Source organism: Gopherus flavomarginatus, chromosome 6 (genome assembly GCF_025201925.1).
Source record: "Gopherus flavomarginatus isolate rGopFla2 chromosome 6, rGopFla2.mat.asm, whole genome shotgun sequence".
NCBI lineage: Eukaryota > Metazoa > Chordata > Testudines > Testudinidae > Gopherus > Gopherus flavomarginatus.
This window is the reverse complement of record NC_066622.1, coordinates 62,884,915-62,910,315: the sequence shown is the minus strand read 5'-3', so window position 1 is coordinate 62,910,315 and position 25,401 is coordinate 62,884,915. Positions and strand designations below refer to the sequence as shown.

At 61.1% G+C, this 25,401-nt stretch overlaps 1 protein-coding gene across 12 annotated transcripts in view; it reads right to left on the bottom strand.

Moving 5' to 3' along the window:
- The window catches only part of UBA7 (ubiquitin like modifier activating enzyme 7), a 50,679-nt gene that overhangs the window by 7,679 nt on the left and 17,599 nt on the right, over window positions 1-25,401 (bottom strand). For 6 of the 12 annotated variants that reach the window (XM_050960059.1, XM_050960058.1, XM_050960065.1 and 3 more), the window contains 14 exons: window positions 23,228-23,362; window positions 22,840-22,998; window positions 19,132-19,239; window positions 18,356-18,436; window positions 18,100-18,255; window positions 16,734-16,899; window positions 15,275-15,471; window positions 14,356-14,420; window positions 13,722-13,896; window positions 6,979-7,053; window positions 4,234-4,423; window positions 3,302-3,411; window positions 2,641-2,733; window positions 2,025-2,219 (listed from right to left, as the gene is read on the bottom strand). In XM_050960059.1, coding sequence (XP_050816016.1) covers window positions 2,025-2,219; window positions 2,641-2,733; window positions 3,302-3,411; window positions 4,234-4,423; window positions 6,979-7,053; window positions 13,722-13,896; window positions 14,356-14,420; window positions 15,275-15,471; window positions 16,734-16,899; window positions 18,100-18,255; window positions 18,356-18,436; window positions 19,132-19,239; window positions 22,840-22,998; window positions 23,228-23,362 — 1,905 coding nt within the window. The remainder of the gene's footprint in view (window positions 1-2,024; window positions 2,220-2,640; window positions 2,734-3,301; window positions 3,412-4,233; window positions 4,424-6,978; window positions 7,054-13,721; window positions 13,897-14,355; window positions 14,421-15,274; window positions 15,472-16,733; window positions 16,900-18,099; window positions 18,256-18,355; window positions 18,437-19,131; window positions 19,240-22,839; window positions 22,999-23,227; window positions 23,363-25,401) is intronic. The other 6 variants (XM_050960061.1, XM_050960062.1, XM_050960063.1 and 3 more) reach the window with 6 other exon arrangements.

Below are 25,401 nucleotides of genomic sequence, written 5' to 3'. Positions count from 1 at the left end.
TGATCTACAGCCCCCAGCTCCCTCACAGCTCTGCCTGCTCCACCATCCGCTGTACAGCCTCACACTGTCCCACAGCTCTGCCTGCTCCCCCCACTGCCCCAGAGCCTCCCGCTGCCACACAGCTCAGACTACTGCCCCACAGATCCACCTGGTCCCCTCACAGCCCCCCACCCTTGCTGCTCCCCCCACTGCCCCACAGCCCCCCACTGATCCTTAAAGCTCTGCCTGCTCCCACCACTGCCCTATAGCCCCCCACTGCCTCACAGCTCTCCCTGCTCCCCCCACTATTCCACAGCCCCTCACTGCCCCAGTTCTTCCTGCTCCCCCCACTGCCCTACAGCCTCTCATAGTCCCCTACAGCTCTGCCTGCTCCCCCCTCTGCCCTAGAGTGCCCCCACTGCCCCACAGCTCTGCCATCCCCCTAATGCCCTACAGCCCCCCAACTGTTCCCCACCACTCATCCTGCTCCCTCCACTGCCCCACAGACCCCCAGTGCCTCACAACTCCGCCTGCTCCCTGCTGCCCTACAGACCCCAACTAATTCCCACAGCTCTGCCTGCGCCCCCCGATGCCCCACAGCTCTGTCTGATCCCCCTGCTTCCCCACAGTGCTCTCATGCAACAAGGCCTGGCCAGGGGCAGGACAGGGGTAGCTCCACGTGGTAGAGAGAAGGGCAGCTACCCAGCATGGTCCAGGCGTCAGGGACTGGGCAGCTTCCCACACTGTGTGCACAGGATCTAGGCCCCCCACGCATGCTGGGCCCTGCGCCCAGGCAGAGGGCACAGCATAGGCCAGGCTCACTCACGTGCATGGCACCCCTGCAATGCCCCGGCTGTGGCTCCCCTTGCTCCAGCACCACCCAGAATGGGGGATCCCTAGCTACAGCTGCAGCCCCTTGCCCAGAGCCATGCTTCCCTCCACCACCACTGAGATGCAGCCCGTGCTGGTGCGGATCGCGGAGCAGCCAGGCAGCCACCCCAGAGCCGATAGCATACAGGAGATGTGAGTGTAACAGTGAGCCAGGACCCTGGGCACACCTTCCCTGTGCCAGCCTCCCCACGGCCACAGGCTGGGACCATTCCCACACTGTACTTCCAGGGCACAGTCAGGGCAGGTGCAAGGATGTTTCACGCCCTAGGCGAAACTTCCACCTTGCGCCCATCCCCCACCCCCGAGACTTGTGGCAGCTCTCCACCACCACCACCCCCCCGCTGTAAGGTGCCCCATGGAAGCTCCCCACCCCCCCCGTCCTGAGGCGACCCCCCCTGCAGCAGTTCCCCCCCTCCATCCTGTGGCGCCCACCTTCCCCCTGCGGCAGCTCCCCCCAGCCCGGCAAGCCATGCGGCAGCTCCCCACCTCAGCTTACCTCTGCTCCGCCTCCTCCCCGAGCACATCGTCGCCGCTCCACTTCTCCCGCCTCCCATGCTTGCGGCGCCAATCAACTGTTTGGCTTCGCAAGCCTGGAAGGGAGAGAAGCAGAGCGGGGCAATGTGCTCAGGGGCGGAGAGGGAGCAGAGGTGAGCTGGGGTGGGGAGCAGTTCCCCTGTGTGCCGGCTCCCCCCCTTTACTAGCTGCAGGTGGCCCTCCCCACACCCCATTGCCCCAGCTCCGTCCGTTTAAATGCCGACGACCGGGGCGGCCGAAGATCTAGGTCGCCTAATGGGTTGCACCGGCCCTGGGCACAGTCCCCATAGGGCCATGCTGGGGCATCGGGCCAGCCGCAACTGCCAGTGGAGACTCTGTATGGGTCTCTGCAGCAGTGCCCCTTGTGCTGTACTGGGGCATAGGTGCCCGTCTGGACTGCTGGGAAGACTTCCGCCCTGCCTCCTGCAGCACAGCGGCCCCTAGTGCTGCACTGGGACACTGGGCCAGCCCTCACTGCCAGGGTGCGGGCACCAGGATCCAGCATCCCCCCAGCCACTGACTTTGCTGCCCTTGAGGAGGGTCTTTCCCCCCCTCCCTGCCACTCAGCCCCTGCCCAGGTGCGGAGGAGGTCATTGGCAAGGCCGGGCATGGGGTCTCACCTTGTAAGTGGCTAGAGGCGACAGGGGATGGAAGCGGGCGAGCAGTGGCTCTGCAAGCTGCAGGAAACTGTTGCAGTAGGAGCCGAGGTTCTGGTGACCCCACACCAGCTTGTAGAGCTCTAGGCATGCCAATCCGGCCACTGCCGCCGTCGTGGTGGCAATGGCAGGCACGATCCTGCCTGCCACCCGCTTGCTCTGCCAGGCAACAGGAAACTATGTCAGCAGTGGCTGTCAGGGGCTGGCGCAGGGCCCCAAAACTCACAGCTATCCTGGGGAGGCCTTCGCCCCACCTCCACCCCCGCCTCCACCCTTCATCTGTCCCCAGGGAGGCCCATAGCCCCAGTCCCAACCCCACACTGTGTCTGTCCCTGGGGGGCCCACTGTCCCACCCCCATCCCACATCTGTTCCCGGGGCGGCTGTCGTCCCATCCCCATCCCACATCTGTGCCCGGGGGGACCGTCGCCCCACTCCTGCCACACATCTGTGTCCGGGGGGCCCATTGCCCCGCATCTGTCCCTGGGAGGTGCATGGCCCCGGCCCCACCCTTCATCTGTCCCTGGGGGTGCATGGCCCTGCCCCCACCCCATCTCTCCCTGGGGGGACTGTCCCCCGCACCTTGTGCCAGTCAGCAGGGGCAATGCCATAGTTCGCAGCCCGCAGGTTCGACGCGGCCATGATGAAATCCACGTGGCCATTGCTGTCATCGTCCTGCAAGGCCAGTGCGAGAGAAGCGTGATGAGAACTGGGGGAGGTGGGAGGGCATGTGGGTGCCCAGCATGTCTCTGACATGAAACCCTGTTCTGAGTGACACGGACAGCCAGCTGCCTGGCAACTCCAGCCACTTCCCGACCCGTGGCCCCTGCCTGACCCCATGTGGCCATGCCAGCCCCTGCTCGACCCACATGGCTTCAATAGCCCCTGCCCAACTGCTGCTTGACTCCACGTGGCCACACCAGCCTCTGCCTGACCCTGCATGGCCACCCCGGCCCCTGCCCGACCCTGCATGGCTTCACTGACTCCAGCCCGACCTCATGTGCAGTAATAGACAGTCCCTGCCCAGACAGCACCCACAGGGCAAAGGCCAGCCAGCTGGTGGGGCCGTGTGCTCCACCCTAGCCCCTCATGCTGCCTCCGGGCACATTGGAATCTCCTGCAGCCCCAGCCCTTGGGCGATGCCAATCAGGCCAGCCACCCACCCCAGCCATGGCTCACAACGCCACCACTTGCCCACCAGAACCTGGGAGAGAGTGACCCCGGCCGGCAAAGCCCCCACTACCTTCTCAAAATGAATAGGCTCCATGAGGTGGGTGCTGCCATACCCCACCTCCAGCAGTGCCTGTCTGCACTCTGCCAGCTCCTGCTTCAGCGCTGCCAGCTGCTCCTCATCTGCAGAGGACACAGAGAACAGTGGGGCTGCAGCTGGGGGCGGGTCCCCCGGGCCCACCTGTGGTACTCAGGAAACCCCCGAGCCAGCAGCAGGGCGGGGCAGCTCTGGCAGGGAGACTGGTGCTGAGCACTGTCCCAGGGTGAAGCCACAGAGAGCAATGTCCCCAGCAGGTACTGGCACGAGCTGTTCTGGGATGGTGCCAGGAGTGCTGCCAGGCCAGCAGAGCAGGAGCAGGGCCTGCGAGGTGCCCACTGGGGAGCGGGGCCAGTACACACCTCGGAGGGGCCCATGGGCAGCATGGGACCTGCAGCCGAGCCTCAGGCAAGGAATGGGCCAGGCTCAAGCCCTGCCTGTGCCAAGGCCCTCTGAGCCCCAGCAAGGGCGGTGTTGAAGTCAGGGCACCCCTTTCCCTGGGGAGCCAGGCTGGGACAGGATTCCCCTGGCCCAGGTGGGGGACACCCACCTGCCCTGGGCAGCAGGTACAAATGGAGATGCAGGCTGATGGGCAGGGGCTGCCCAAGGCGGCACCTGCGAGGGAAATGTCAACTCCAGAAGGGCCCAAGCCAGGTCAGTGAGCCTGCAGGTGTCTGCAGAGGGCGATGGGCTGCTCTACGCTGGGCCATGGGGTGCCTGGCCACCAACTCCCATAGGACAGAGCAGAGTCCCTCCCCCCCGCGTCAAGCAGAGCTCCCTGCCCACCGGCACCAGGCAGAGCCCCTCCCACTCGACTGGCACCAGGCTGAGCTCCCTGCCCCAGCTGGCACCTACTTCCCTCCCCCACTGCACAGCCCCTGGCACCGTGGCCCAAGCATGGCCCTTACCGACCCCGACGGGCACCTCCTCCATTTCCTCCTCCGTGACAGGGATCCGCACCCCTACCTCCAGCTGGAAGGGAGGCACGGCCATGGCCCGTAGTGTCTCCCTGGCAGCTGCCCGGTCTCGGGGCACCTGCAGCCTGTGTGTCTGGGCAAAGAGGCTGGCAGCAGCCATGATATACTCCATGTGGGTGCTCTGTGAATACAGCCTGGCTCAGCGCGGGAGCGGGGGGAGTCCCTGCTCCGCCTGTCCCACCCCTCCCTGTCCGACCCTTCCCCCTACTCTCCCTGCTCCACCCCTCCATCTCCCACCTCTCCCGCCCACCTGTACCTTGCACCGTCAACCGCCCACATCCAAAATGATTGTTCAGTGCCCTTGCCCATCCATACCCTGAACCATCACCCACCCATGTCCAGTGTCCTTGCCCACCCGCCAACCTGTGCTCTGTATCATCACCCGCCCCACCCACCATTGCCCTGCACCATCATTCACCCGCCAACCTGTACCCTGCACCATCATCTGCCCATACCTGGCGCCATTGCCCTGTGACATCATCCACACATCCGTCTGTCCCTGCACCCACCCGCTTCTACCCTGCACTGTAACCTGCCTATGCCCAGAATCCTCACCCATGCGCCCACCCATACCCTGCAACATCACTCGACCATGCCTAGCACCCTTGCCCACCTGCCTGTGTGTACTCTGCACCCAGGTCCAGCACCATCATACAGTCACCCATCTGTACCCTGCCCCACCCACCATCGCCCTGTTCCATCATCCACACACCTACTTGTACCCTGCACCATCCCACGCCCGGTGCCCTTGCTCACCATTGCCCTGTGCCATCATCCACACACCCGTCTGTACTGTGTATGCGCCTGCCTATACCCTGCACCATCACCCATGCCCAGCACCATCATGAACCCACCTGCCTGTATCTTGCTCCATCACCTGCCCCACCCACCATCACCCTGTGCCATCATCCACCCGCCCTCCTGTACCCTGCACAGTCACTCGCCCATACCCAGCGCCCTTGCCCACCTACCCCCTGTACCCTTTACTGTCACCTGTGCCCACCTGCACCCAGCACCTATGCCCACCCACACTTACCATCATCTGTGCCCACCCGCCCATCACCCACCCACCCGTACCCTGCACTGTCACGCACCCATGCCCAATGCCCTCGCCCCCCATCTGTCGCTGTTGTCTGCCTGCCTGCCTTTACTCTGCACTGTCATGCGTGCCCACCCGCCCACACCCGGCACCATCACCTACCCACCCCTACCATGCACCATCACCCGCTCGGTGCCCATGTCCACCCACCTGCCTGTGCCCTGCACTGTCACCCGTGCCCAGCACCATCACCCTGTGCCATCATCTACCCTCCTGCCTGTACCCTGCACCGTCACCCTCCTATATACGGCACCATTGCCCTGGCCATCATCCAGCCACCCATACCCTGCACCATCTGTGATAGAGTAGGGAGTATTAACCTGGTAATGTTGCATGGGGGTTTTACTAGTTTACTGTCTTCTGCTAACACGGGGTGTGCCTCCGTTTCCCTGGGGTACTGCACCAATACTAAATGGTGATGGGAAATAAGGGTCTGACTTCATTGAGGGATGACACTTGAGAGTTAGCGGCTGCCCTTCATAACCTGAGCCCAAGATGGGGTTGGGGTCAGGTGACACCTTCTGCCAGGGAAACTGGACAGAGGCTGGAGGAGGAGCTGGGGGTGTGGCTGGGTGAGACTGCTGGAGGGAGGTTCAGTTTGGAGCTGGCTGAGGAGATGGAGGAAGCCCAGAACCTGGGTCTGGGCTCCCCACCTCCCAGGATGGATCTGACTGAGGGGTCCTGTTTTCTGTACCTGCAAGCTCTGTTTTAGACTGTGATCCTGTCGTCTAATAAACCTTCTGTTTTACTAGCTGGCTGAGAGTCACAATGAATTGCAGGAAGTGAGGGGTGCAGGGCCCTGACTCCACCACACTTCATGACACCATCACAAGCCTGGTGCCCTTGTCCACCCACCTGCACTCTGCACTGTCACATGTGCCCAGCACCATCGCCCTGCGTCATCATACACCCACCCGCCTGTACCCTGCACCATCACCCACCCCACTCACCATCACCCTGCGCCATCATACACCTACCTGCCTGTACCCTGCACCATCACCCACACACACACTGCACCCATCGCCCACTCACCGCCTGTACCCGGTACTGTCCCATGCCCAGCGCCCTCACCCACTCCCATACCCTTTACCATCATCCGTGCCCACCCACCTACCAATGCCCAGTGCCCTCGCCCACTCACCTATACCCTGAACTGTCACCCGCCCATGCCCAGCACCATTGCCCACCCACCATCGCCCTGCACCATCATCCACCCATCCACATATATCCTGCACCATCACCCACATCCAACCGCCCATGCCTGGTGCCGTCGCCCACTCCTGGTGCCATCGCCCGATCACATGCACTCACCTGCCCCCAGGCTCCCCAGTCCCTGCCCCAAGCACAGATCCTGCCCCTCAGTCTCACCCCCAACATGAGCCCTGCCCCTAGTATGGGTCCCACCCCATGGGCCTTGGTCACCATAACCCAAATTCTAACACAGGTACCACCCCAACAGGGGCCATGCCTCATCCACTAGCCCCAGCACAGAGCTCCCCGCAGCATGGGTATGGGCTCCAATAGCGGTCCCACCCCCACCCCCCACCCACAGGCACCCTCACCGGCTCCCCACTTACATTGTTGCAGTCGAACTCCAGGGGCCGGGGGCATCTCTTGGGTCCTGCCCAGAAGGGGACCCCAGGGCTGGTCTCCTGGGGACAGGGGAAGCCAGGTGTCAGACCAGGGCCAGGGAGCGGCCCAGCCAATGGAGGTTCCCCTCCCTGTGTGCAGCTCCAGGGCAGGTCACGAACCAGGGGGCTGACGCTCCATTATGGGAAATGCAGCAGGGACTGCTGGGCTCAGGGGGCCCTGCGAGAGGGTGCACTGAGGGTTTAGGGGGGCCAGGAGGCAAGGGCCAAAGGGTTAAAAGGGTGTCAAGAGATGGATTGATAGAGGCCTGGGGGGAATAAGAGCCCAGGAGTTCAGGTGGGGACCAGATCCATGCAAAGTACAAGGGGCAGAGCCTGGTGTACTGAGCCTGGAGGCCCTTGGGATGATTGGAGCCCGGAGGGATCAGAGCCTGGAGTATGAGCTGGGGGGATTGGAGCCTGGGATACGAAGCTGAGGGCTACTGGGGGGTGGGGATTGGGGCTTGGGGTACACAACAAGAGGGATCGGAGACCCAGGGCACTGAGCTAGGGGGGATCGGAGCCAGGGGCATTGATCCGAGGGGATGGGAGCCCAGGGCACAAAGCCATGGGGATGGGAGCCGGGGGCACTGAACCGGGGGGATGGGAGCCTGAGGCACTTTAGCCGGGGGGATGGAAGCCCAGGCCAGTGAATCAGGGGAATGGCAACCCAGGACAGCCTTCCAAGGGGAGTAGTGGGGGCAAAAGACATATCTGGCTTTAAGACTAGGCTTGATAAGTTTATGGAAGGGATGGTATGATGGGATAGCTTAATTTTGGCAACTGATCTTTGATCATCAGCAGGTAAGTATGCCCAGTGGTCTGTGATGGGATGTTAGATGGGATGGGATCTGAGTTACTGCAGAGAATTCTTTCCTGAGTGCTGGCTGGTGAGTCTTGCCCACATGCTCAGGGTTTAGCTGATCGCCATATTTGGGGTCGGGAAGGAATTTTCCTCCAGGGCAGATTGGCAGAGGCCCTGGAGGTTTTTCGCCTTCCTCTGCAGCGTGGGGCATGGGTCACTTGCTGATGGATTCTCTGCAGCTTGAGGTCTTCAAACCACAATTTGAAGACTTCAGTAACTCAGACATAGGTTAGGGGTTTGTTACAGAAGTGGATGGGTAGGATTCTGTGGCCTGCTTTGTGCAGGAGGTCAGATTAAATGATCATATTGGTCCCTTCTGACCCTAAAGTCTATGAGTCTATGAGTCTATGAGACACTGAGCCGGGTGGATGGGAGCCCAGAGTACTGAGCCAAGGGGATGGAGCCCGGGCTACTGAGCTGGGGGGATGGGAGCCCAGGGTACTGAGCCACGGGGATTGGAGTTTGAGGTACTGAGCCATGGGATCGGAGCCAGAAGTACTCAAAAAGGGGGTTCAAAGCCCCAGGGTACTGAGCCAGGGGGGATCGGAGCCTGGGGCATTGTGCTGGGGGATGGGAGCCAGAGGCAGTGAGCTGGGGGGATGGGATCCCGAGGCAATGAGCCGGGGGTATAAGAGCCTGAGCGATCGGGGCCTGGGGCACTGGGCAGGTGGGATGGAAGCCCAAGGTACTGAGCCAGGGGAGATGGGAGCCCGTGGCACTGAGCCAGGGGGTGTGACATTATTGACATGAACTGTGACCGTATAGATCATTGCTGCAACAAGGTCCTATGGTTGCACCAAATCTTGTACAAAGGAGGTCCAGTAAGGTGTCCATGGAAAGGTTATGATTTGCTGGTTATGATTATGCTGTCTGTATGTGTGTATCATTTTTGTAGTTGAAGTTATGAATATTGGCTATGTACTTGTATATCAATGTGTTTTGATTCTAAGTAGCCTCAGTGAATCATGTGGTCAGATTCTTGAGAAAGGACTATTCTCAGTAAGTACCCACTCAAGAAACACTTAAGTGACCATGGACTTTCGGAGATGCCAATCCACATCTGAGCTTTCCTGGGAACGTTCAAACTAACGTGAACAATGGCACATGTAACGGGCCTGTAAAGAACTGAGTCATGCCTGGACATGTGACTTGCCCATGTGACTCCAAATTCCATCTTGCTACTGTGATTTTCCAGTCAGAACAAGGTGTGACGAAGCGGGAATGGTCTTGCTGGGTTATGTGATTGCTGAGTGGGGAGTATTGACCTGGGAAGGTTGCAGGGGAGTTGTGCTGGGATGGCCTGCCTTGACGAAGGGAGCATACCTGAGCATGTAACCTGAGAACCAGGAGGGGGTTGGAGGCCAGGTGACACCTCTGTCCGGGGAAACTGGACAAAGCCTGGAGGAGGAGCTGGGAGGAGGCTGAGTGAGAGGCTGGAGGGTTTTTTCGTTTGGGAGATGGCTGGGAAATGGAGAGGGGTGCCCAGACAGGACTTGGGCTTCCCAATAGGGCTGTGGCCTCCCTGGGAGCCCCAGATGGACCAAACTAAAGGGGGTCCTGTTGTCTGTACTGGCAAGACCGGTTTGGGACTGTGTTCCTGTCATCTAAATAAACCTCTGTTTTACTGGCTGGCTAAGAGGCACGTCTGACTGTGAAGTAGGAGTGCAGGACCCTCTGGTTTCCCCAGGACCCCACCAGGGCAGACTCACTACGGGAAGCACACGGAGGGGCATATGCTGAATGCTCCAAGGAGAGACCCAGGAGGTGAAGCAGTGTGAGTTTCTTGCCCTGAAGACAGTCTGCTCCAAGGGAGAGGAGGCTCCCCAAAGTCCTGACTGGCTTTGTGGGGAGCAGTTCCAGAGCATCGCCCAGGGACTCCGTGACAACTGGTGGTAGAGTGGGATCTACTGCACCCTGTAAATGGCACTTCTTGCAGTAAGTGACTGGGGAGCAGTAAAACAAAGGAGGGATAATGAGGACCAGGTGTGCTGAAGGCTCAGAGAGGGATGGCTTCAGGGGGCAATTAACCTCTGGGAGCGGGTGACCAGTGAGAAGGACTGTTGGAGTAACGGGGTCCCCCTGAGGACTGCAGCGAGCAGTCTCGGGGTGGAGGAGCTTGCCACTCGACCCTGAGAGAGAGGACTTTTGCAGTAGCAGGGTTCCCCTGGGGATTGCAGTGAGCAGTCCCAGGGGCAGAGGAGTCTGCCGCTCGACCCTGGCAGAGAGGTGGTGACCTCAAGAAGGGCTGGTGCACTAGGGGTTCTTCCTGGAAACTGTGGGGAGCAGTGAGCACCCAGGCCTGTGAGTGGCCAGCAGGAAGATGTATACTAAGCGCCCTAAGAGCGACCTGGTGGAGCTGTGCAAGCAGAAGGGCTGTGCACTGAGAGGCTCACCAAAGACCAGCTCATTGCCCAGCGGGAGGAGGGAGATTGCTCAAATGAACTGATTCCTGTCTCTGAGGGAAGCAGCCTGGCAGATGCAGTGCAGGCACCAGTGTCTGTCCCAGCTGGGAGTGGTCAGCCAGCTGCTGAGGGCTTCCCGAGACCTCTCCTGCCTATGCCTAGGGGAAGAGTGGGGAGGAGCCCAGTGAATACCGAGGGCACCATGACATCCCCAGCCAGCAGGGGATCCTCCTGGCAATGCTCAGCATCCGTGGAGCGGAAGTGGCTGGAATGGGAGAAAGAACTAAAACTGAGAGAGCTGGAGGATCATGAAAAACAGAGGCAGCATGAAGAGAGACAAAGGCAGCGTGAACTGGAGGAGAAAGAGAGACAGAAGCAGCATGAACTGGAGCTGGCCAGGCTGAGGAGCAGCGAGCCCCCGGCTGCGGTGACTGAAAGGGGACCCAGGACTGCATGGAGCTTTGATAAGTGCATCCTGGCACAGCTTAAGGAGGGGGAGGACATGGATGACTTCCTGGATGCCTTTGAGACGGCCTGCAAGTTGCACCAGGTTGATCCTGCAGACAGACTCTGGGTTCTCACCCCCTTACTGGACCCCAAAGCTGTAGCATTTTACCAACTGGAAGGGGCAGAGAAAAGGGACTACAGACTATTCAAAGAGGCCTTGCTACATGAGTTTGGGCTGACTCCTGAGATGTACCGGGCTCAGGATAAAACCCCTGAGGTCTCATATCTGCAACTAGCCGCCCGCATGGAGGGATACGCCAGTATGTGGGCAGATGGGGCCCAGACGAAGAGGGACCTGGTTAAACTGCTGGTACTAGAGCAACTGTATGAGCGGTGCTCATCCGACCTGAGGCTGTGGTTGAGGGACCAAAAGCCAGAGAACCCGTAACATGCAGGGCAGCTGGCCGATGAGTTTGTGAAGAGCCGGTCAGGGGATGGCAGGGAGGAGTCCCAAAAGAACAGGCCCTCCATGATTCAGAAAGAGAGTGATCCTGGGACCTCCCTTAAGGAAAATGTGGAGAACCCCTTCCCAAGGGGAACATCTGGCATCAGGGCCAACTGACCAGCTCGAGGGAACCAATGGGACATGGGATCCTATTACTGTGGCCAAAGAGGCCACATACGGACCCAGTGCCCCAGTCTCAGGTACAGACCAAGCAGACCTGACCCACAGAGGGTTAACTGGGTAGCGGCCCAGCTTGATGAGGGCCAGGCTTCCCAGGCAAGGGGGGCTGGCAGCTTATCAACTGTTCAGGAGGGAGGAGGGCCCCAAGCCAACTTCTCCGCAGAGCTGGATGCTCCGGACACCAGGTTCTCCGTTTACAGGGTAGGCGCAGGGCTGTCCCTGCGGAGCGAGTGCCTTGTTCCCATGGAGGTGGATGGGAGGAAAGTTTATGGATGCTGGGACACGGGCACTGAGGTGACGCTGGCCCGGCCTGAGGTGGTAACTCCAGATCAGGTGATGCCCAACACCTATCTGACCCTGATGGGGGTGGGTGGGACCCCATTCAAGGTGCCCGTGGCAAGGGTGCACTTGAAATGGGGGGACAAGGAGGGCCCCAAGGAAGTGGGGGTGCACCACCACGTACCCACTGAGTGTTAATGTGGGAGGGACATGGAGAACTGGCCAAGCAATCCCCAGGGTGCCCTGGTGGTGACCCGTAGCCCGAGCCTGCAAGGGACACTGCGCCCTGACCTTGGGGAGGGTACCTTGCCCGAGGAGCAGGACCCTACCCTGGTGGGGAGGGAATGCCCAGAGACATAGCTCAAGGAGACTGTGGCTTCAGACCCAGCCGGTGAGAGAGAGCAGGTCTCCATCCCTGTCCCAACTGCTGAGTTCCAGGCCGAGTTGCAGAAAGATCCCTCCTTGCGGAAGATAAGGGACTTGGCTGACCTCAGTGCAGTACAGACCATGGGGAGAGGTTGCCAGAAAAGGTTTCTGTGGGAGAAGGGATTCTTGTACCGAGAATGGGCTTCCCCGGGGGAAATGGAGTCATGGGGAATCAGGAGGCAGCTGGTGGTACCCCAGAAGTATTGCTGCCAGCTGCTGTGCCAGGCCCTGTCGTCCCCCTCTCAGGGCACCAGGGAACCTGACGTACCCAGCCGAGGCTGCTACGGAACTTTTAATGGCCTGGGGTCTTTACTACTGTCTGGCAGTCCTGCCGATCCTGTGACCCCTGCCAGAGGGTGAGGAAGGCCTGGGACAAGGGGAAAATAGCTTTGGACCCTTGTCCAGCATAGAGGAGCCTTTCCAAAGGGTGGCCAAGGTCAAAAGGGGGGCTCTTAACGAAGAGAGCCTGAATCACAGCCCTCCAGACTGGACCGCTGGGAAAAGACCCCATCTCAGTTTGAACCCCAGAAGTATTGGGGTGGGAAAAGGGCACGGGCCACATAAGCCTTCCTACCTGCAGACTACGAGTGCCCTCGAGCATACCCAACCAAAAGGGGGCCGTGAAACTGGAAGGGCCTGGTGTAATTCTCCCCTAGGAAGGAGGGGAATGCTGGGGCATCCATGGAAATGTAAGCAGGTTCGAACTTCCCCAGGTCACTGGCTGAAGTGACCCTGCTCAGTTCGGTCTCGAAGCAGGGAGAGACCAGGTCAATACTCCCCACTCAACATTCACATAACACAGCAAGACCATTCCCACTTCGTCACACTGGGGTATTGGTTTTCATAACCATTCATCCCCATAACATGTGGCACTGGTGGCGATACTAGGAAACTGGAGTGTCTAAGGGAATTGCTTGTATGACTTACGGTTAGCCAGCGGGGTACAACCAAAGCCCTCTCTGTCTGTCTGATTTGGTTTGCCTTAGAAGTGGAGGGACCCCAGCCTCGGGCTGTGACTGCCCTTCTCTAAGCAATTTGTCCTGAACTGATACTCTCAGAAGTGTCCCACCAAAGGCAGCATCGTTACAGTGGGATGGGAGCCCAGGACACTGAGCTGGGGGCATCGGAGTCCACAGTACTGAGCTGGGGGCATCGGAACGCTGGGTACTGAGTCGGGGGGAGCCTGGAGCATTGAGCTGAGGGGATTGGAGCCCAAAGTACTGAGTTGGGGGGATGGGAGCTCAAGGTACTGAGCCAGGGGGGCACTGAGCCGGGGGCATCGGAGTCCGGGGCACTGAGCTGGGGGGATTGAAGCCTGGGGTACTGAGCTGGGGGGATCGGAGCCAGGAATATTTAGCCAGGAGGATAGGAGCCTGACGTACTGAGACGTGGGACCATAGCCAGAGGTGCTCAACAAGAGGGACAGGAGACCCAGGGGATGGGAGCCCGGGGCACTGTGTCGCAGGGATGGGAGCCCGGGGCACTGAGCCGGGGGACATGGGAGCCTGGGGCACTGAGCCAGGGGGATGGAAGCCCAGGGCACTGAGCCAGGGGGATGGGAGCCCGTGGTACCCGCAGTGTTGCTCACATGATCAGGCGGGAAAGCGTGCAATAGGTTCAGGATTGTGTGGCGATAGAGGCTCTCCCAGCGCTGCCTGGCCCAGCGCACACAGTCCGGCCAGCTACGCGGCTTCTCCTGCAGGCTGCTTCGCACCCACTCCAGATCTTGAGTCGTCCGTTGTACCTCCAGGAAGGCCGGGTCCCTGTGGGTACAGGGCAGTGTCAGGCCGAGCCCCAGCCCCCCACACACGGCACAGTACAGTGCCAGAGACAGGGCCCAGCAGGGAAGGGTCACCTACCCAGAGAGAACCCAGGCATCCTGGACCCTTCCAGGCTGGCCCCTGAGCCCTGGTACGTGTGAGCCGCTGGGCCACAGAGACCATGGGCAGGCCCCACTCTGGTCCCCCAAATCCTCAGTGGCCCCCTCAACTGCCCAACCCCTGCCCCCCAGAGTGCCCCTCTAGTCTCCAACCCTCACACCTCCCATCAGCCATCCAACCCCCCAGAACCTCCCTCAGCCCACCACCCCCCAGAGGCACCTTCAGCTGCCCAACCCCTGCCCCCCAGCACCCTCCTCAGCCCCCCAACCCCCACAGCTCCCTTCAGCCACACAACCCCCGCCCCCCAGAGCCACCCTACAGCCCCCTCCGGCCCACACTCACTCCAGGAATTTGTTGACATTCTCCGCAGGCACCTTGAAGAGCCCGTCAAACTCATCCCGGGCCCACTGTGCGGGAGGGGTGAGTTACACAGAGGCTGGGGTTGCCCCACTCCCACCCGATCCTATCAGGATGTGAGCAGGACCCCCATGCTGCCCACTGGCGCGGCCCATGCTGAGGGCCAAATGCCCCAGCTGTGGGGCAGGAGTAGGGGCAGGTGGCCAGGGCAGGGGGTTTCTAGGAGGGGGCCCGGCGACAGCCCCTGCTGCCCCCAAGGCCTAGTGCTAGGCCCCGAGACAGGGAGACAGGCAGCCTAATGGGCCGTGCGCATAGTGTGTGCAGGGGCTGTATGTCCAAGGGTCTGTGCCGGTGGGGGGCAGCATGCGGGCAGGAGGGGCAGTGTGTGGGCTGGGAAGCAGGAAGGCCCTGCCAGCAGCCCTGCCAGCCCCTTCCTCTGCCAAATAAGCAGGCCAGAGGCCAGGGGCCCAGTGCAGGGCTGGGAATGGCAGTTCCCGGAGAGCCACCTGGCAGGGCAGAGTACTCCCCTGTCCCCCAGCCCTGCCCCAGACACAGTCGCCGCTGCCCTCGCTGGGCCCCAGACAGCCTGGGCCTGCATCAGACAGTGAGAGAAGGGCTATGGCGCAGCCTGGTCACTGGCTCCAGGACTTCGGCATGGGGTGGGCAACTGGGGTCGAGGAGGGCACTGGCTGGAGACAGGGCACAGATTGGAGGGTGTTCAGGTCTGGGGCAGGGAGGAAGGGCCGGGCCTAACCTCAGGATGCAAGGAGGGGCCAGGCCCAAGCCAGGGGTGGGGAGGGCCCAATCTCTGGACAGGAGTGGGCCAGGCCAGGGGTGGGGAGGGGCCAGGCACAGGCCCAGGATGGAGAGGGCCCAGGTTCCGGAAGTGAGGAGAGACGGCCACCTGCAGGGTGTGTTCGATGGTGCTGGGGAAGTGGCGCAGGGTGCACAGGGGCACGGCAGACTCTGTGAGGTCCAGGGGGCTTCCAAACGGCTGTGTCAGGTGGGGCACAATGACCTGTACATGGCCCTTGGTGCCCTCGGTGCCTGAGTCCAGTAGGGGCTTGAGGTAGCGGATGCAGAGGCTGTCCACATAGGCCCCTATGGGAAACAAGTGGCCAGGTCATGGGGATGCCACACTTCTGCTCCTCCCCCTGCCCAGGCAGCCTCTGGGGCAGCTAGAGAGCAGGGCCCTGGATGAGATCTCAGGAAGCTCCACCCAGCAGCGACCCCAGGAAACGCCCCAGCCAAGGGAGGAAGAGCAGAGACTGAGCCAAGGCCAGGGAAGGAAGCAGCAGCCTCTTCTCAGCGCCTTTCTCAGGTGAGTCCCTGTGCCAGGAGGGGCTTGTGGCACGCTGGCACAAGCTGGTGATGTGGGTGGATGTGGCTGGGGTGTGGGAATGTGGCAGTGGGTGTGGGGGCACAGGCATGTGGCATGGTGGGGTGTGGGGCGTGGACAGTGACAGTATGCAGCAGGGGCGTGGGAATGTGGCAGTTGGCGTGGGGGCACAGGCATGTGGCATGGTGGAGTGTGGGGCGTGGACAGTGACAGTATGCGGCAGGGACGTAGGAACGTGGCAGTTGGCGTGGGGACACAGGCATGTGGCATGGTGGAGTGTGGGGCGTGGACAGTGACAGTATGCAGCAGGGGCGTGAGAATGTGGCAGTTGGTGTGGGGGCACAGGCATGTGGCATGGTGGGGTGTGGGGCGTGGACAGTGACAGTATGCAGCAGGGGCGTGGGAATGTGGCAGTTGGCGTGGGGGCACAGGCATGTGGCATGGTGGAGTGTGGGGCGTGGACAGTGACAGTATGCAGCAGGGGCGTGAGAATGTGGCAGTTGGCGTGGGGGCACAGGCATGTGGCATGGTGGGGTGTGGGGCGTGGACAGTGACAGTATGTGGCAGGGGCGTAGGGACGTGGCAGTTGGCATGGGGGCACAGGCATGTGGCATGGTGGGGTGTGGGGCGTGGACAGTGACAGTATGCAGCAGGGGCGTGGGAATGTGGCAGTTGGCGTGGGGGCACAGGCATGTGGCATGGCAGGGTGTGGGGTGTGGGTAATGGCAGTATGAGGAGGGACGTGGGAATGTGGCAGTGGGCGTTGGAGCACAGGCCTGTGGCATGGTGGGGTGTGGAGTGTGAGCAGTGGCAGTATGTGGCAGGGATGTGGGAATTTGGAAGTGGGTGTGGGGGCACAGGCATGTGGCGTGGCAGGATGTGGGGCGTGGGCAGTGGCAGTATGTGACGGGGCCTGGGAATGTGGCAGTGGGCATAAGGGCACAGGCATGTGGCATGGCAGGGTGTGGGGCATGGGCAGCGGTGCTCAGGGCCAGGCCGCCTGTGGCAGTGCCCGGGCACTCACGGGACTGCATGCTGTCCAGTGCGTTGGTCACGCCATCCAGGGCCATGAAGAAGTCGTCTCCGTAGAGTGTCTCCGTGTCGGGCCCCACATGGTGTGGCTGGGCAGTCACCCTGATCATGGGGTTCATGCGCCGTACAGCCGCTGCTGCCGTCTCTGACTTCAGCTTCTGCAAGGGCCACGGGAGCCGTGAACAGAGGGGGGACCAGGGAGACCCACCTCCATTGGTGCTGCACCCCCCAGAGAGACCCCAGCTCAGGTACTGGGCTAGGCTGCACTGCTCCCTTGTTCTCTGCCAGCTCCACGGACCCCTTCCAGGCCCAGAGCCAGTGGCAGGGAGGATAACAGTCCAGGCTATGGAAAGTCAGTGCCCCTGGCTGGCGCCCGACCCCTCACCAGGGACCCCTTGGGTTCAGCCAGGGGGCAAAGGGCAAGAGTCAGAGCCAGGCAGGAGGCTTCACTCCCTCTGCCCCTCCTTCAGACGTACCCATCCTCATCTCCCATGCAGAACCGCTCAGGTAGGGGCTGTGGGTCTGGAGTCAGGGGCAATGGCAGAGCTAGGGGACAGCGGAGCCCAAGGCTCGGCAAGCAGGGGGCTGCAGGTCAGGAGTGAGCGGCACCAGCAGAGAAGGGGGAGCCCAGGGCTGGGGCAGCAGGGTCTGTGGTTTGGGAGTGAGGGGCACTGGCAAAGCTGGGGGATGGGAGAGCCCAGGGCTGGGCTAGCAGGAGGCTGCAGGTTGGGGAATGAGGGGCACTGGCAGAGCTGGGGGGAGCCCAGGGTTGGGGCAGCAGGGGGCTGCGGGTCAGGAGTGAGGGGTGTCAAGGGCTAGGGCTGCCAATCCTCCCAATTTTGAAGGGAGTCTCCCAGAATCGGGCTCAATCTCCCAGAGGCTACTGAAGCCAAGCTGGGAGATTTTAGGTGCTAAAAATCTGGCACTGCAGCGGGGTGAAGGCAGGCTCCCTGCCTGCCCTGGCTCTGACCCGTTCCCGAGGTGGACAGCACATCCCTGCGGCCCCTGGAGCGGGGGCAGGGGGTCTTCACATGCTGTCACCACCCCAAGAGCCAACTCTGCACCCCTTCCTGCACCCCAATCCCGTGCCCCAGGCTCAGAGCCCCCTCCCACACTCCGAACCCCTCGACCCCAGCCCAGAGCCCACACGCTCCCGTCCCAGCGTGGTGAAAGTGAGTGCGGGTGGGGGACAGTGAGTGATAGAGGGGACGAATGGAGTGGGGAGGGGCCTTGGAGAAGGGACAGGGCAGGGGTGGGGCCTCAGGGAAAGGGGCGGGGTGGGGCAGGGCTTTTGGATTTGTGTGATTAGACAGTTGGAAATCATAGTCAAGGCCTTGCCTGGCCCTCGCCCCACTCACACCCACATCCCGCAGGCGGAAAAGCAGCTGCCGGCTGAGGTTGGAGCGCTCGATGGTGTCCATGTCCGTCACGGTGACGCTCCCGCCCTCGCCAGCCGCCAGCCCAATCATTGCAAAGTTCTTCAGCAGCTCACAGCCAATAGCTCCGGCTCCCACCTAGCGAGAGGAGGTGGGGTCAGCCCTGAGCACCCTGCCTGACCCACTCTGCCCCTCAGCCCTCCACCCCACCTCCTGGCCCCTCTCCCGGCCTGCTCACCACCAAGTACTTCTGCCGGCCCAGCCTCTCCTGGAAGTCAGCCCCGAACACAGCGATCTGCCCATCGTAACGGCTGTCACGCTGTTGGAGCAGAGGGACAGACTGACATCAGCTCCCTCCCAGCACCCCTTTCCCAACCAACTTCCCCCACAGCACCCCTCCCCTAGCTGGCTCCCCACACTGACCCCCTTCAGCAGGGCCCACCCTGCTCCTCCCCCAGCTGGCTCCCCACATAGGGTTGCCAACTTTCTGATTGCAGAAAACCAAACACCCTTGCCATGCCCTGAGGCCCCACCTCTCCCCTACCCCTTCTCCGAGGCCCTGCCCCCACTCACTCCATCCCCCTTCCCTCTGTCACTCGCTCTCCCCCACCCTCACTCACTTGCTCATTTTCCCCAGGCTGGAGAAGGGGGTTGGGGTGCAGAGCAGGTGAGGGCTCCAGCTGGGGATGTGGGCTCTGGGGCGGGGCCAAGAATGCGGGGTTTGGGGTGCAGGAGGGGGCTCCAGGCTGTGGCCAAGGGGTTTGGAGTGTGGGAAGAGGCTGAGGGCTGGGGCAGAGGGTTGGGGTGCGGTAGGGGGGTGCCAACTGGACTTTTAGCGTCCCGGTCAGCTATGCTGACCAGAACCGCCAGGGTCCCTTTTCGACTGGCATCTCAGTCAAAAACTGGACACCTAGCAACCCTATCCCTGCACAGGGCTGGGTGAGGGGCCTGGCTCCAGAGCCAGTGGCTCCCAGGCTGTGCCCATCAGCGGCCGGCAGCGGGCATAGCACTCACCAGGGCACAAGACTCCTCCGTCAGCAGCGTGGTGCCCTGCTCGGGCAGGCACTCCAGCGCATCAAAGTAAAGCCATTGCGCCAGTGGCAAGAACTTCCCCGAGGCAGCCTGGGCACAGCGAGATGGGCAACGTCAGTTCTCCTAGGGCCCCAGGTGCCTGGCCTGTGCCTGCCTGTAGAGCAGGGCTAGCTGCGCTGGGTAGCAGAGACTGGCAGCACCATGGGCTGGCTACCACAGGAGGACACAGCACACTGTGCCAGGCCCAGCAGTATCACTAGGTGCCCAGCAGAGCAGAGCTGCCTGGCACAGGAACAGGCACCTGAGAACCCCCAAAGCTTCCTACCCCATCGCGCTGCGAGGGGCTGCACCCCCAGCCCCTGACCCCACTGCAATGGCATTGCATTGGGTAGCGCCACCTGCTGGCCATTTGTGCAGATGTAGCTCAGAGACAACAGGATCCTGCCACTGGCTCCCTGTGAGCACACAGGCCAGTCCCCAATACGAGGGAGTCAGGGACCCTGCCCAGCCCCAGCACTACACACACAAGATGAGCTGCAGGACTCAGCTGAGCCCTGCTTGTCACATCCCAGCAACCTACTTTGCAGCAACTAGCTCCTCTTCACTAGGACACTCTGCACTGGGACAGCTGGAGGCTACGGGTCAGGAGTGAGGGGTACCAACAGAGCTGTGTGTGGATCTCAGGGCTGGGCTAGCAGGGGGCTATGGGGTGGGAGTGAGGGGCATCAGCAGAGCTATGTATGGATCCCAGGGCTGAGCTAGGAGGGGGCTGTGGGGAGGGAGCAAGAGGCACCGGTAGAGCTGGGGAGGAGCTCAGGACTGGGCAAGCAGCGGGCTGTGGCGTGGGAGTGAGGGACACCGGCAGAACTGGGGAGGAGCTCAGGGCTGGGCTAGCAAGGGGCTGCGGGTCAGCAGTGAGGGGCATCAGCAGAGCTGAGGGGAGCCCAGGACTGGGCTAGCAGGGGGCTGTGGGGTGGGAGTGAGGACCACCAGCAGAGCTGGAGAGGAGCCCAGAACTGGGCTAGCAGGGGGCTGTGGGGCGAGAGTGTGACAAAGTGGGGATTTCCCCTTGTTATGTTGTATTTGAGTCTTACTGTTGAGCCTATGTCAGTTTTACTGTTTTGCATGAATACTGTCAAGTATCAGAGGGGTAGCCGTATTAGTCTGGATCTGTAAAAGCAGTAAAGAATCCTGTGGCACGTTATAGACTAACAGACGTTTTGGAGCATGAGCTTTCGTGGGTGAATACCCACTTCCTCAGATGCATGTCTACTGTGTGTGCCTCAGTTTCCCTGTGTGCTGCACCAACACATCGGTGGTGGGAATAAGAGTGTGTGACTTTGGCTGAGACCTCTGAGGTAGGTCAAGCTGATCCAGCTGCCTGCACATATGCTATGACAGGTGCCCTTCATAACCTGAGACCCAGGAGGGAGATGCAACCAGGTGATGACCAGGTGACTCTTGGCCCTGAGAGTTAAAGACAAGGAGGAACAACTGGGGTATCTGAGGTTGGGTCATTGGAAGCTCTCAGTCTGCTTGGGGGGGCTGAAAGAGGGGGTATCCAGGGCTTCTGGCCCAGGACTCCCCAAGATGGACTTGGCTGAAAGTCACTGATTTCTGTGCTAACAAGTTCTGTCCTACGCTGTGTTCCTGTCAACTAACAAACCTGCTGTTTTACTGGCTGGCTGAGAGTCACATCTGACTGCACAGTTGGGGTGAAGGGCCCTCTGGTTTTCCCAGGAACCCCGCCCGGGCGGACTCACTGAGGGAAGCCCACAGTGTAGAAGATGCTGAATGCTCTGAGGTCAGATCCAGGAAGGTGGAAGCTGTGTGAGCTTCCTGCCCTGGAGACAGTATGCTCAGAGAGAAGAGGCTGCCCCAGAGTCCTGACTGGCTTCGTATGGAGTAGTTCCAGTGCATCGCCCAGTGACTTCGTGACAGAGAGTGAGGGGCACCAGCAGATCCTGGAGGAGCCCAGGGCTCGGCTAGCTGAAGGCTGTGGGTCAGGAGTGAGAGGCACCGGCAGAGCTGAGGGGAGCCCAGGACTGGGCTAGCAGGGGCTGCGGGGCAGTAGTGAGGGGCACCAGCAAAGCTGGGGAGGAGCCCAGGGCTGGGCTAGCCCGGGGCTGTGGGACAAAAGTGAGAGGCACCGGCAGATGTGGGGGGAGCCCAGGGCTGCTCTAGCAGGAGGCTGTGGGGCAGGAGTGAGGGGCATGGCAGATGTAAGAAGACTCTTAGTCCCTTACTGAGTGAGGTATTGTGGTTGGCTAGCTCCCAGCACCAAAAGGAAGGGGAAAGGTGGATGGGAAATCAGGACCCTGAGACTGACAGTCCCCAGGGGCAATGGGGAGAAGCCAGTGCTCCAGGTCAGCCTGACTGACAGGGCGGGCAGGCTAATGAGGGAGTCATGAGTGCAGAGGGGTCCCATTCTCCAGTGAACTGAGGCTGCCTGGAACAGGGTGGGGCTGAGCTAAGGAGAGAGCCGAGGACCAGGCTGAGCTGGGAGCCAGCCGAAGCTAGAGGGGCCAGAGGAGCAGCCCAGGGGGCTGGAGGCAAAGCAGCAGCAGTGCTGAGGCTGAAGCTGGGGCAGTTCGGAGCCGCGTGCAGAGAGAAGCTGAGGAGAGCGAAGCGGGGATCCTGGGCAGAAGACCCAGTGCAGGGAAGACTTGGAAGGGGGATCATAAGCCTGATGGGAGGCTGACACTGGGAAGGCAACCTAGAGCCTGAGGGCATGTGGCCACTGCCAGAGCAAGTGTTCAACCCGCAGCATCCCTGCAGCACAGCCAGGACCTGGGCAGGAGGTCTGGGCCATATGAAGAACAGACTGTGAACTTCCCTTACCCTCCGGAGATGGCTGGTTGTGGTGGCCCCATGCCACAAAGTGGGGTGTCCGGTTTTCCTTTTACCTTTCCTGTTTTTTCCTTATTTTTAATTGATTGCTGTTTAATAAATTGTATTTGCTTTGAATTTTATGTAATGATCAGTAAGTCAGGGAAGCATCCAGTGCAGAGAGAGCACCCCAGAGTGGGAACACCCTAGCCCCTGCCCTAAGTGACCACAACAAGGTTGGGGGTTGAGCCCCCCCAGGAATCCTGAGCCCAGCCGTGTTGGGGTTACAAGGACTCTGCCACACATGAGAGTAGAAGGGGTGTCTCGAGGTCAGGCAGGCCTCTGGGTAAAGGGAGTGAGAGGGAGGACCCATTCCACTGTGGTGGTGTATAAGCCAGGAAAGTTCTCCACAATAGCAGGGTCAATCCCCCGCATACACACAGCTAGGGGGAGACCAGGACTGGGGTAGAAGGCAGCTGCCAGGGAGCCAGCTCCTCCCAGACATGAGTCCCAGCCTAACGCAGCTTCCTCCTGCCCCAGCTGCACCCCATATCCCCTAGGAGACCCACTCTAGGGCACTCCTTGAATTCACCCACAAAGGAGAGCTGCAGCTGTAGTCTGGGTTGGATGGGGGCGCCACCTGGTGGCTGTGTCAGGAACCTAGTGGTTTTGATCCATGCTGGCATGTGGCAACGCCCAAGGGCATCAGGAGCAAGGTCTGAGTATCTGGAAACCCCCCTCCCATCCCTTCCCCACTCCCCAGGCACTTGTTGTGGCCCTGCCCCTCCCCAAGCCAGCAGCCAGGCCTCAGGCTCACCCTGCCCTCCCTTCCCCCCACGGGCGCCAAACCTGGCCACGCACCTTCAGCACCTCCTGGGCGGCCAGGCCTCCAAGGAGGGCAGCCATGGGGCTCAGCTCCCCTGCGCTCACATGGGCAAACGTTCGTACCAGCCTCTCATCCAGTAGCTCCTGGTGCGTGGTCAGGCCTCGTGCCAGCTCCAGCAGCCTCTCAGCATCCGCCTGCAGGGACAGGCACAGGTCAGGTGTGGGCGAGGCAGGACCCAGGCAGGGGTGGAGCACAGGCAGGGCACAGGTGCAAGTTGGGTCAAGGCTTGGGTGGGATGCAGGTGGGGGTGGGGCACAGGTGCAAGTTGGGTGCAGGCAGGGATGGGGTGCAGGTGGGAGCAGGATGCAGGCAGGGGGCATGAGGCCAGAAGGTGGCTGACTCCCAGGCAAGGGCCCTCCTCACCTGGACTCTGGGACGGGGCAGCCGTCCCATCTCGGCAGTGAAGGTGTGCAGTGCCCGGAAGGCCAGGTGCAAGCTGTGGCCTCGGTCGTCCATGGCTTTGATCTTTGGCTTGGCCAGGGAGGCTCTCAGGGGCTCCTGCAGGCAGAGATCAGAGTCTGGGGTGGTGCTGTCCAGGGAGCTGGGTACAGGCTGGGATCCAACCCCCACAGAGCAAGGCAGCTGGGAAGAGGCAGGGCTAGGCTACTTTGCCCCATGACAGGCTCTTGGCATGGTGCTGCCAGGCTCTGAGAGCCACGCCAGGGCCTGGACACATGCCCCGCAGCAGGACATGGTGCCAGGTCCACACGCCCATGCCCTGAAGAGCTGTTGGGTCAAGACCTGGCATAGATTGGTCCCCCCACCTCCACCAGGGACCCCGAGTACAGATAGATGATGGGCCTGGCTGGGGGCTGTGTTACAAATGGCTACCGTTCAAGCTACTGATGGCGGTGGCTCTTCTGCTGCCTCTGCCAGTTGTGTGTGTGTGATTGGGCAAGGCCGATATAGAGCACAGGGCAAGCATCTGGCAGAGCTGATAGGTCTCAGTTTGTCTGTGTTTGTCTCTTGCCATCGCAGATTATACCCTGGCCCATATAACCACTGTTCACTGCCCTGGAGTTATGTGAAGTGCCAGGACCAGGTTGGGGAATGCTCAGGCTGGGGAACGCTAGGCAGAAAACTGGCCTTGGTCCTTACACAGCCCCTTCCCCACGTCACTTCTACACAAACTGGTCAAGTTTTCAAATTTGCTCTTCCACCTTTGGGGCCTGTGAGCACCTGCTGGCCACTGTGCCAGCTTCCCGCTGTGCCCACTGCCCACTGAGCCTGCTGTGCCCACTCCCCACTGCACCCACTGAGCCTGATGCCCAATGAACCCACTGTGCCCGCTCCCCACTGCACCCACTGCCCACTGAGCCTGCTGTGCCCACTCCCTGCTGTGTCTGCTGCTCACTGAGCCTGCTGTACCCACTGCCCACTGAGCCTGCTGTGCTCGCTCACCGCTGCGCCCGTTACCTGTGAGTCCATTGCCCAGTGTCTCCTCAGGCCTCATCCTCCCTGGAGTTCTACTGCAGAACAGCCCCCATGCCTCAGTTCCCCATGTTAACACCACAGCAATCCCGGTTTCTAGCCATGGGGAACAGGGCTGATTTTCAGAGGGCCTTGGGCACTGCCCACTCACTGTCTCAGCGCCCAGCCTCAGGAACACCCTACGGTGCACACAGCCTGAGTGGGGCACCTAGACTCTCTGTGCCAAGAATGGGGGGGCTCAGAGCGGGATCCCCAAAAGCCAGTATGCTGGGTGGGGTCTTCCCCCCAGAGTGGGGCATGCTAAGCCCCACCCCTCAGAGTTCAACACCTAACTCCCCAGGGCAGGGAGACATTAGGTTCGGCCCGGTGATCCATGAACAGGGACTCCTCTGGAGTCAGGCAGCTCCATACACAGCGGCGGGTGAGACCCACCTTTTAGCCCTGGGGTTAGTGCCCTGTTCAAACCCTTCTGACGGGAGGGAGGGGGCTGGGATCTCCCCACCCTGGGTCCGTGCTCTAGCCATTGGGCAAGCAGTTGCAAGGTGGATGGTGCCGCATCTCCTCTCCTCCAGCCAGCCTCTGGTGGGGCTCAATCTAGTGCACAGCCTCTGAGCATACTGACTGGATCAGGCCCATATGCCCCATGAGCATTACCCCCATCTGCCTGGTTCTCAAATTGTTCTGGTGCATTGGTGGGATGCAGACACCCAGATGCTGAAGCATGGCAGCAGTGCGCTGGTGCCGTGGGGAACCAGGGGCACTGCGGTTGACCTGATAACATGGTGGCAACTGAGCTCAGGTGCCTGCAGCATTTGGTGGGAGTTTGGGGAACTGCAGCGGAGCCTAAAATTGGGATGTCAGCACCGAGCCCTTTGCGAATCAAGCCTTAAGTCTCCATAAAGAGGAACAAAGAGGATGAGAGAATTACAGACCAGTCAGCCTCACTTTGCTCCTTGAGCAAATGAACAAACCAGCCGGTCATGAGCACCTTCAGGATGATCAGGGCTAAGGCATCACCAGCAGGCATTGGTCAAATCACAGCAAACCAGCCTTCCTGCTTCATCAGGGTTCCAGGCCCGGTGGACAGGAGAGGAGCAGTAGAACTG